This window comes from Podarcis muralis, chromosome 7 (genome assembly GCF_964188315.1).
Source record: "Podarcis muralis chromosome 7, rPodMur119.hap1.1, whole genome shotgun sequence".
Lineage (NCBI taxonomy): Eukaryota > Metazoa > Chordata > Lepidosauria > Squamata > Lacertidae > Podarcis > Podarcis muralis.
The window spans coordinates 45509395-45521606 of NC_135661.1; the positions used below are offsets into that span (position 1 = coordinate 45509395).

General features: G+C 45.1%; 1 protein-coding gene across 1 annotated transcript; it reads left to right on the forward strand.

The window, feature by feature from the left end:
* The first annotated feature begins 3298 nt into the window (after positions 1–3298).
* THAP11 (THAP domain containing 11) lies at positions 3299–7055 on the forward strand. Its single transcript, XM_028739729.2, has one exon. It carries the CDS (start codon positions 3487–3489, stop codon positions 4303–4305), a length of 819 nt encoding a protein of 272 aa, XP_028595562.1. The 5' UTR covers positions 3299–3486; the 3' UTR covers positions 4306–7055.
* The last annotated feature ends 5157 nt before the right edge of the window (positions 7056–12212 follow it).

Genomic DNA, 12212 nt, shown 5'->3' on the forward strand with positions numbered 1-12212 from the left:
CGCGATAACTCCTCGCTTCGGCCCACAACCGGGTCGTCGCCTCTCGCGTTGATTGCTGGGAGATGTAGTTCTGCCGCTGGAAGTAGCTACAGCGGAGGCTTCTTTGTCTGTTACTGTTGCATGCGCCCTCCCTGATCCTATACTGTACTGTACAGAGCGAATAAAACCAAGTACGTGGATGCACCTGTAGAGCTCAAAGTTCACATGGGCGCATTCTCTGCCAACACATACTTCCGCTCACCCCGTTTCCCTAATCTGATTATTTAAGACTGAGAAGGAGAAGGATGTCTAGATTTACAGCATTCCTCGAACTACTGTACTGAATAAACCAAGGATGCAGAACACGTGGCTCTGCAGATGTTGCTGAACTATGACTCCAGTTAGCCCTGATCGTTGGTCGGCAATATCTGAAGGGCCATCCACAGGTCTCCCATCCTAGGATCAAACACTGAGACAATATGGTAGGCTAGCATTTGGCTGTGCCCTAATAATAAATATTCATATTGCTGTAACTTACGGAGTGGTGCAGCATAAGTTTTTGCATGTATGAAGTTCAGCGCAGGATATTTTAGAATAGTATAAATCCAGAATCACTACTATCTACAGTGAGCCTCAATATATGAAAACATGTCTGTAAAAGGGCTAACCCATAGAAAATGAACTAAAAGGCCAGCACAGTGGTACCTCGGGTTACATAAGCTTCAAGTTACATACGCTTCAGGTTACAGACTCCGCTAACCCAGAAATATTACCTCGGGTTAAGAACTTTGCTTCAGGATGAGAACAGAAATTGTGCAGCTGCGGCGCAGCGGCAGCGGGAGGCCCCATTAGCTAAAGTGGTGCTTCAGGTTAAGAACAGTTTCAGGTTAAGAAAAGACCTCCAGAACGAATTACGTTCTTAACCTGAGGTACCACTGTACTCCTTTTGCAGCCATGTTGATATTTGCTGCATACACACAATACATTCAAAGCACACTATTCTCCTCCAAGGAGTTCTATGAACAGTAGTTTGCTAAGGGTGCTGGGAACTGTAGCTTTGTGAGGAGTAAACTATAGTTCCCATGATTCTTTTGGGAAAAGAAATATGGTTTAAATGTATGATGTACAGCCTGGTGCCTTTTGTATTTCATTGCTACTGTATTTAACTCTTTAACTTTTACATTTCCCTCACATACCTTTGTGTGGGGGTGGTTGTGGGTGTATGCATGCATGCCAGTTGAAGATTACTGAATCTGCTGAAGTGGATTTCGGTGCACAAAAGCTTGTGCTGTAGTTCGAAACACATTATTTCCTACAAAGAATTGTGGGCACTGCAATTTAGTCCTCACTGAGGTAATTCTCAGCAACCTTCAACAAACTACAAGTGCCCAGGATTCTTTGACGTAAATAATGTTCTTCAAATCAGCTTAAAAGGTATAGTGTATACACAACCAATTAATTAAAAGTGCTAAAAGCACAAAAGTATGGGCAGTTAATAAGGTACCTGCATATATGTAATTTCACTTCTGGTTCTTTTTTTGCCTGTTGCATCTGCATTATATTCTGTTACATTGTGCTTTTAATTTTTAATACGTAATAGTTTTTATTTTTTATATTATTGTGCCTTTTAATATTGTTACAAAAGAGCCAGTGTGGTGTAGTGGTTAAGAGTAGTAGACTCGTAATCTGGTGAACCAGGTTCATGTCTCCGCTCCTCCACATGCAGCTGCTGGATGACCTTGGGCCAGTCGCACTTCTTTGAAGTCTCTCAGCCCCACTCACCTCACAGAGTGTTTGTTGTGGGGGAAGAAGGGAAAAGGAGATTGTTAGCCGCTTTGAGACTCCTTCGGGTAGTGATAAAGCAGGATATCAAATTCAAACTCTTCTTCTATCTGTCGAGCGATGGCAATAGCCCATGGGTTCTCAGGCACACACACAGGGTCTGTGTTCCTTTGGATAATAGAAGACACAGCAGAGACCATTGTGCTTTAAGAAATATGGTTTATTTACCTATTTACACCTTCAGTCTGCATGGAGGGAGTCAAGATCTTACAGCATGGCCTACGGCATTGCAAGCAATCCTTCCTTTGCCTGGCCAAGATGGATCTCAGCCCTTCTTCCTCCTTCTTCTTCCCAGGAATCCCTGCTTCAAAACTCCCTTTTCCTATCCACTCAAACACACAGTTACCCAGGGAACCTTTATGACATCTGACTCCCCAGGGCAAAGGATCCTTCTCTGATGTCTTATTAACACCTTTTTTTGTCATGCTAACAGGTTTGCTGTTCACCCAGCCAGCCAGACTGGTATGAATACCCCAGCCCAGGAATTCCTTTGCAGCTTGCATTATCCCTTCATTCCACAAATAACCAAAATCCTAGCAGTTATTAATTTCTAGGGTGTATCCACATCTTCAACTTTGATTAAGCAGCAGTATAGAAATGCATTTTTAAAAATGCACAGGCCTACCCCATTCATACACAAAATATGCCCTTAAGTCAGGATTTGAAAGTGAAATAGCTGTTGGGAAAAGTTTCTCCAAGATATTTCCTTCTACAGAGTAAATATTTAGTCTCATTAGGAGAGCTAAGATGGCTTTTTGGGATTGTTCTATGTTCTAAAATAAAGTGTAATTTTTCTCAGGGAATATTTTCTAAATGTTGATGGGTGAAAGATTGGTTTTCTGTGGAATGTGTGTCTGCTATGTGTGTGCAGCCTAAATTTTTATAACACTGATAGTGATTTACCTTTATGGCTGCGTAGGGATTAGAACCCTGATCTTCCAGGTCCTAATTCAACACTGTAACCACCACACCGTCTCTCAGGCTGGGAACTGCAACTCCAAGGGTATACTGCAGTGCCCAGAATACGTGTGAAGAATGTACTTTAGCAGTATCGTGTGAACGCAGTCCAGGCTGCAATGCTACCCACGTCTACTCAGACGCAAGATCCATTGGCTTCAATTGTATTTACTCCCAGGTAAGCATGCACAGGACTCGAAATAAATTCCAGCGAGAAGCCTTGTTAGTCTGCTGCAGCAAACAAATAAGAAGTCCTGGGGCACCTTAAAGACTAACAAATATTATTACGGCACAAGCCAAAACAGAGGCCAACTATTTATATTTATTTATTGCCTCATAAAGCCTCCTGCCGCCTTCCAAAAAAGTTATGGGGCTCGCGGAGGATTGTGGGAAGTTGCAGAGCGCGCGTGGAATCCCCATCCCGCTTTCTCTCCCGCTCTTCTGTGGCCAAGTTAAACACTCCCGTGGCTGCCCCGCCCAGTGGTGCCTTGTGGGAAACGTAGTTCCGGCGGCGGCGCGGTGCTTTGTGGGGCGGGTAGTTCCGTTTCCTGTGGCGCTGTTGCGGAGAGCGGTCTACTGTGGCGGTGGCGGAGGAGGCTCGCCTTGTCGTTGGGACTCGGCATCGGGAGGCCTTGTGGGATCTGTAGTCCCGGCTGCCTCGGCCCGCCGAGGGAAAGGAGGAGGGCGCAGCGAAACACCACACAGACCATGCCCGGGTTCACGTGCTGCGTGCCAGGCTGCTACAACAACTCGCACCGAGACAAGGCGCTCCACTTCTACACCTTCCCGAAGGACGCGGAGCTGCGCCGCCTTTGGCTGAAGAATGTGTCGCGGGCCGGAGTGAGCGGATGCTTCAGCACTTTCCAGCCCACGACGGGCCACCGCGTCTGCTCCGAGCACTTCCCCGGCGGGCGCAAGTCCTACCTGGTGCGGGTGCCCACCATCTTCCCCTTGCGGGGCGTCAACGAGCGCAAGGGCGCCCGTGGGAACCGGCGCGCACGCCACGCCCCCGCGCCTCCCCAGGCGCCCGCGGTCGCCGCCGCGCAAGCCGCGGTCTTGCTCGCTTTGCAGGAGGGAGCTGCTGCCGCCGCCGCGGCTGGGCAAGGTGTGCCCCGGGGAGGAGGCGCAGGAGATGATGTGAAGCCTATGGACCTGACCGTGCAGGTGGAGCTGGGAGGCCCTGGGACGATGCTCGGGGCCCCAGGGGCGATGTTGGGAGGCCCCGGGGCAATGATCGGGGGCCCTGTTAGCCTGGCATTCCTTACAGATAACGGGCCCCTGGTGGACAGCCCGCCAGACCACTCCTACTCACTGTCGTCGGGTACCACGTCGGAGGAGTTGCTGCGCAAACTGAACGAGCAGCGGGACATCATTGCTCTGCTGGAGGTGAAGATGAAGGAGATGAAGGGCAGCATCCGCCGCCTGCGCCTGTCCGAAGCCCAACTCCGTGAGGAGATCCGGGAGAAGGACCGCCTGCTGCATGCTGCCAGCATGGGAGGGGTGGCTCGCAAGCGCCATGGTCTCTGAGACATACGTGCCCTCCTTAGGATTGGGGTCCTGCTCTTCAAGTTGCTTGTTTCATGTAGGGCAGGGGACCGAGCACAAATCGACCTGTGTGGTATTGTTTGCAAACAGAAGTGGCAAGAAATGCCCAAACAGGACGAAGGGGGTGGGTGGGTGGGTGGAGGCAGGCAGGCAGGCAGTTGTAGCAAGGACAAATGGTGCTCCACAGCTTGGTGTGGTATTGCTGCCCAAGATACATTTTTGGTCCCTTTCAGTCAGGTCTACACTGTGACAGGCAAAATCACCAGTTCTTGACTATGTACTGACAACATTTCCTTCTCCTGTCAGGAAGCCCAGGGTGGTGTGTGAGCAGGCCCACACTTAACTGGACCCACACACTCACTTTTTACATGTTTTTCTGTGAGAAGTACCCACCAGGAGTTGGCTACAACAATATTTTTATATACATAAAAAGATGGGTACAGTCTGGATTATTGGTTATCAGCTGATGCTCTACTCGTATTATGTCCTGTTCAAAGCACAGTAGCAGACAGCAGCTGCTTTGGTACTCTCAGTAATGTTGATTCTGTGAGAGCTGGTCCATTTTTAGCATTGCTGGGAAAATGTCTCTAATAAAGCTGGATGTTTCCATTAAGTGGGCGGGTGTAGGGCTATGAGCTTCAGTCACCAGTGGGATTAAATTTAGTGCAAAGCTAATTTTGAGGAACAATAACAGTTACTTTCTACACAAGCACACTCGGGTTGTAAATTATTTACTCTGGAATAGTCTAGTGAAAGTCATGGCACTTTCCTATGATTATTCTGCAGTAAATGTCTTGGTGATCAACACCTTAGAAACCATGGCCATCAGTGGATTTTGTTTGTTTCTCGTTATGGAAAGAGAGAGAGAGAGAAAAAATGTGGGTTGTCATCCCCCACCCACAAACTACTGATATGGAGTGTGCCATTTTTGATGCCAAGTTCATTCTTAATCATTAAAGAGGGCAACTGGAGTCTGTATTCCTAGGATGCAGTTATATTTGCTGTTTTGCCCTTTTTCTGTTTCTAGTTTCAGGGGATTATTATGGCCATGCCATAGTTGGATGACTCCCTGCCCATCATGGCATTCAACAACTGCTTCTTTTACTTCAGCAATGATTCAGTAGTCTCTTGTATAAACCAGTATTGTGTGGTTTCTTTCCTTTTCACATATAATATACTGGGATGCAATCTGGCTAGCATAAGAGGAATGAGGTTAAGTTACAGTGGCTTTGCAAACCTTTCATACTTCTAAATAAATTAGCATTCTAACACTCTCTGTTAAGAACCTGGAAGATGTTAATGTCACAACCATGGACTGATAAATTTGTGAGATACACTTGTACTTTTCAGATATTTATGAGCCAGTTTGCATCTCCATGGATATGAAGATGGAAAGAGATTAGAGAGCAGCCTGCCCTATAGCCTGATTCACTTTTGTCAGAAATAGATGAACCCCCTCCCCACCAATATTTGTATGTCTGTGTAGCACCAAATAGATGCTTCTGATTATTGTATTCAGTGTGGTTGATGATATACTTCAAATAAGAGTCCACAACAGTGTGTGTACTCTGCATGGCTATGCAGAGAATGCCAGAACATCTCATTTCACAAAGAAAGAAAGAAAAACACAATGCAATAGCTAGAGTTTTTGAGTTTATCAAACCCATAACTAAAAATTACAACTGTAGGCATGTAGATTGGCTTGTATTTTCAAGTGTAAAAATACCTTTGGTTGAAACTATTGTGACTGGCAGGGATTGGCTAGTGTCAGAATGGCCATCTGCCCCATTTTTTTTCTCTTTCTTTTTTGTTACAGTATTTTTTATATTTTATATAACAAATCTCAAATAGAAACCACAAGCTTGTATTACTTATATACGTTGTATATACCAATAACAGTAAAAGCAATGAAGAAAATATTTTTTTAAAAATGGAGAGGGGGAGATTATTCCCTCAAACAATTAAAAAGCTTGAAAAAATACCATAAAGAAAACCTATTTCTTACATGTCCCTTGTTCGTCTGAGTATATATACTGTAGGTCGTAAGACATGTTCAATTCTTGGTGTGATTGACTCCGCAGTTTATTGCAGGAGGCAGCAGCACACCATAAACTCTAACCTCATTGGATTTCATGGATATTCTGCTGTAGTCATTGGGGAATTGGTCTGTTGTTTGAACAAGATAGTAGACTGTATCAAATTATTTGGCTAGAAGTTGCTAGAACATGATTCAGCTTGTAACTAGTATTTTTTTTATTTAACTACTATCTTCTTTTTCCAATCTTAACAGATTTCTGTGCTGCCCCCCCATACTTCTGAAGTGGGGAAGAAAACTACAGACAAATTTACTGCTCTGTATGCATCTGTTGAGACCTTAAGCAGCACACTATTTTTCTTTCTTTGTAAATAGACGGTGCATTCTAGCTGGCTGAGAGTGTTTCGAAAGTGTGTTGTGACAAGTCGTGGTACTTTTCTACCATCATTATGCACTAAAATACGTTCAGTTGCTTGGATTACTGGACTGGTTATCTGTTGGACTGTTCTAGTTTACTGGTTATCCTGAGGTGCTAGCAAATATGCTTAATTTGAATAAAATATATTTTGTTTTTGTTATACAGTACTGCAGTCTGTAATTTGTCTGTAACATCTAATAGTTCTTTCTTCCTCCACCTACTCCATGGCATTTGATTGTTTCTGCTTTGATTAAACACATTTCATTGTTTTGTTTTCTATCTCACTTGGTTAAGAGACTTTTATTTGCAAGGTCTTCTTCTTTGGTGATCACTTGTAGCTGAGTAAGATTGTCTTCCATGAACACGGTCATAACCGTGAGTCCGTTCTGAATCCACATGTCTTTCCACAGTGGGGACATAGGTTTCGGGATGGGAGTGGATCATGGTGAGGGTTTGCCAAACATGCCTTCCTCTGAGCACATTTCTCAATTTCATCCTGAGTTTGAGCGTCTTCAAAGTCCTTTGGTAAAGGCTGTTCTCCAGTTGGAGCACAAACAGGCCAGTGTTTCCCAGTTGTTGGTGTTTAAACTACATTTTTAAAGATTTGCCTTGAAAGAGTCTTTAAAACTCTTTTGTTGACTATCAGCATTACACTTTGGAATAGAGTAGTTGATTTGGAAGACGATAATCAGGCATCCAAACAACATGACCAGATCAAAAAGTTGATGTTGAAGAATCATTGTTTTGACACTGGCGATCTTTGCTTCTTCCAGTACACTGGCATTAGTTGCCTGTCTTCCCAAGTGATACTTAAAAATTTTCGGAGACACTTGCTGGATTTTGAGGAGTTGGAGATGGCGTTTATAAGTGTTGGTTTCTATTTCCCTCACTGAGCAGCAACTGCAGTCACAAGACATTGTTTACATTCCACAGTCCACGTTAGTGTTGGATTCCCACGGGAATGGGAGACTGGTTTCCTGTTTTTCAGTGTTCTCTCGGTTTCTTTTGTGTCGAGAGGGTGGTTGCTCTCTGCGTCTCACAGAGGCAAGATGTATGTTTGTATGCTCTCAGCATAGCTTGTAAATAAAGTTTGCATGTAGCACCATACCTGCTTATCCTTTCGTTCTGCGGACTGGAATTATGCTCTGCTGGGCTCAAAGCAAGATGAGCCGTAGTGTCAGCTCCAGATGGGCCGGAACTGGCCAAACAAACTGACAATAAGATCATAAAGTAAGGTTGGTAGTACAATAGGTTTGTAAACAAGCATTTTGGTTTCCCTACGAATGTCCTGGTCCTCAAACACTCTGTACTTCAATCAGGAGAAAGCTGCACTCGCAGAGCTCAGGCGATGCTAGATTTCAGCATCAGTGTCGGCTCTTGTGAAAAGATAACGGCCCAGGTAGGAGAAGTGTTCAGCACTTTCCCAAGTTACACCAATGAGTTTGATTTGTGGCGCTGCAGAGGGGTTGTTTTGTGCTTGTTGGTGCAGCACTTTGGTTTTTTTGGATGTTGAGCGATAGGCCAAGCTTTTTGTAAGCTTCTGTGAAGATATTTAGGATGGTTTGGAGGTCATTCTCTGAGTGTGCACATGCTACATTGCCATCAGCATACTGAAGCTCTATGACAGAAGTTATGGTAACCTTACTCTTTGCTTTCAGCCTACTCAGATTAAAGAGCTTTCCATCTGTTCAATACATGATTTTTACTCCAGTGGGGAGTTTCACTTCAACAAAGTGTAGGATCAAGGCGATTAAAATAATAAGTAGAGTTGGGATGATAACACAACCCTGTTTAACACCTGATCCCACTGTGAATGGTTCACTTGGAAAGCCATTGTTATCTGGGATGGATTTTTGGAAGACGCCTGTGAGTGAATTTGCTTTATGTGTGTAGATCAGTGCACACTGACCAACAAACAATCTTCGCAGTAATGCTCTATTCTGATGGCATGAGTATCACGACGACTGGTAGATTCTTATCTGCTGCAGCTTTCATCCACCTTCACAACCCTTGTAACATACTGCTTGTTATCTTCTGCCTGTTCTGCCATTGAGGACTTCTTGGCTCATTCTTTGTCTAGCTCCTTCCCTTTGACCTTACCTTAGTTCACCCTGCTGGGAGTACAAGACTTCTGACGGCTTCGCTCACAAGGGTCATAGGAATGTGCAAGCCCACTCACCACGACAAGGTGATGAAGCGTACGTATGGTTGCAACTGACACATGTATTTTATCTTTCTGCTAATCAGAACAGGTTGATATACAAGTCTCTTTTTCCAGGCTCCACATAATTCTTAATATGATTTCATCATTTTTCTTTCTCAAATGTGAACTGACACCTAGTGATGTGTCATATTTTTTTGTGTACAGTGGAATAATGGATCTTCTTGCCTGACTTGGTGTTTCTAATTGACTTGCAGCTATACTGGATTTTCATTTTCCTGACTACATTTATGCTGGACATTCAGACAACATTTTTGTGAACGGTGTTCCTATACTTTTACATGCATAATGTCTAAGGTTTCCACCCTCCTATAACATATGTTTGGCCTCTGCTTGGACTACATGGGTAGCCTCAGGTTCCTGTATTGCCATGGATTAGGATCCCAGTCATTGACTGAAACCGTGAGGGGCAGCCACATTGCTAAAGTGAAGGAGTTCTGGGTCTGGTCAGTCGGTGCCCAAAAGTCCACATTAGAGTCCTTAGGGTTCTGTAATGGAGGTCAGATGGGAAACAGCAATGTAATAAAATGAGCTGCTAATCTCTGTTCTTTCAGAAGAAAAATTCAAAAGAATCTGATCTAGCCATAACAAAGCCTACAGCCCTATGTAAGCATTATTGGCTGGAAGGCCCATTAAATTCAGGGAGGTTTGCTTCTAAGTAAGGGAGGAGGGGCTGACACATGGCACAGTCACCAAGTGCCTGTGCTTTGTGCCCCTTTCCCAGCCTGCTCCACCTCCCACACCATACATTTTCGCTTTTTCGTCCTTCTTGTCTCCCCTTCACGGAGTGGCAGGACTTAACTACCAGTACACAGGAGGAACAGGGAGATAAGGTAGACATCACCTGTTAGCCTCAGCATCTTTGCTTTTGCTTTTGTAGCAGCAAAGCTGCTAGGCATGCCAAGATAATAGAATCTTAGAGCTGGAAGAGACCCAAGGGTCATCTAGTCCAACTCTCCGCAATGCAGGAATCTCAGCTAAAGCATCCATATAGAATCATAGAATCTTAGAGCTGGTTAGAGATGGTTATGCAGCCCTTAGGTCAAGTGCTAGCATTTTTGCTCTTCCCTTCGCAGGGAGGTTGCAGGGTTTGGCCTTTCTCTCTCTCCTGTTCGTTTCCCTGTCACAAACAGTAGTCTTTTGGTTCCTGGACCCATCTCTGCTTTATACAAATATGAGATGTAGGCTGAGTGCAGGTGGAAGATCACAACACTACGCTGCTCTCTGCTGATGGTGAGAGGACTCAGAAGGCACAAGGATAAATACACACATAATTCCATTTTCACAGTCCAAATCATGGTCATGGCGGCATACAATATGAAAAAAATACATAGCTACACCATAACAAATGTAGTCATAAACAATAAATTAAGCATTAAAAATACAAAACCAAACTGAATAATTTCCACATAAATCACAACAAAATCAAAAATAAAAATACAACAACAACAACACAAAAGCAGCAACCCCCACAAAACAATACCCCAGCCCGAGAGTCTGTTTAGCAGCCTCAGCTTTTGTAGCTGGAGTCGTCAGGGTCTCACTCTCCCAGGCCAGGTGGAGCAGGTCTTCCAGGACTCCCAGCCAATATGATCTCTGGTTTCTTCAGCAGCCGCAGCTTTTGCAGCTATATAAATTTCACATCTGGCAGCCAATGTGCCCCTTTGGATTCAAATAGTACATGGGTAGACAAAAAAGCCCGTGACACAAATTTTTACACCCCTCTAGCAGCTATAGTGGCTCATTTACCAGAAGTAATGTATTTAGCGTTAACTCTGGAAGTGTAGCGCTGTGGGACACGGGTGGCGCTGTAGGTAAAACCTCAGTGCCTAGGACTTGCCTATCGTATGGTCGGTGGTTCGAATTCCCGCGGTGGGGTGAGCTCCCATCGTTCGGTCCCAGCTCCTGCCCACCTAGCAGTTCGAAAGCACCCTTAAGTGCAAGTAGATAAATAGGTACCGCTTTATAGCGGGAAGGTAACGGCGTTTCCGTGTGCTGTGCTGGTGCTGGCTCGCCAGAGCAGCTTCGTCACGCTGGCCACGTGACCTGGAAGTGTCTCCGGACAGCGCTGGCCCCCGGCCTCTTAAGCGAGATGAGCACGCAACCCCAGAGTCGGTTACGACTGGCCCCTACGGGCAGGGGTACCTTTACCTTTACCTAGAAGTGTATACTCAATTCTGACCAAACTAAGCCTCCTGATGTATATTTCGCTCTAAGAGGCTATTATTTGTGGACTGTTGACAGCTATGTCTGCTACCCCCTGCAACAAAGTCAGCCACCTTTTTATAAGGCCAGCCCTACCCTTGGTTTAATTAAAGTTGTGGTGTTACTAAACATTTTATTATGTGGTGGATCCCGCCACAGATAAACATAATGTTGTCTGTACAGCATAGGTTCATTAATGCTGCCTTTGCCAACCTGGTGTCCCCTAGATGTTGCTGGACTGTATCTCCCATCAGTCTTAGTCAGCATACTAGTTAGGACTGATGGGAGCTGCAGTCCAACAACTGGAGGGCACCAAGTTAACAAAGGTGGTACTGTTGTTACTTCAAGTGGTTCACTTCCATAATTCTAACAATATACTTGCAAATGTGTTGGGAAGATAAATTTCGACAAATGCCTTTACTCCATTTTACACAAGCAAAGTTTTTAATTATTATTATACTATTATTCTAGTTCTCCAGGTGACAGATGAAACACAGGCATCGTTTGTGGAGCAAAGAAAGCACTGTTCATCCTGTCTCAACATATTAAGTTGCCATTGCTGAACTACTATGACATAGCGTGCGTCTGCTCTGGCTGACAGCTGCTGTCCAGTATGCTCGGCGGAGATGTTCCTATGCCTGATCCTATGTGGCGGGAGATTGCCAGGGATGGATGCGGGGCATCCTGCAGGCACGGCATCTGCCATTAACCCCATGCTGCATGTGGCAAAATGTATGCTACAGAAGGTATTCGCTCTCAGCAAAGCTATCCTGCCTGCATCCCGCCGATTTATAAGTCAAGTCAAGTAAATTTGGTGCTTCAGAAGGGCGTCGCTCTCCGTTTTTTGCGTCCGCAAACCGTTTTGAAACAAAACAAACCCCCACAATGCTTTGCCCGGAGAGCCTGCCGCGCGTTGTATGCTGGGAGTTGTAGTGCTCCCCCTTTTTCAGAGGCGTCCCGGAGTCGAAGGGCTGCGGGTGGAACTCTTTTTCCCAGCATGGCTGGCGCGC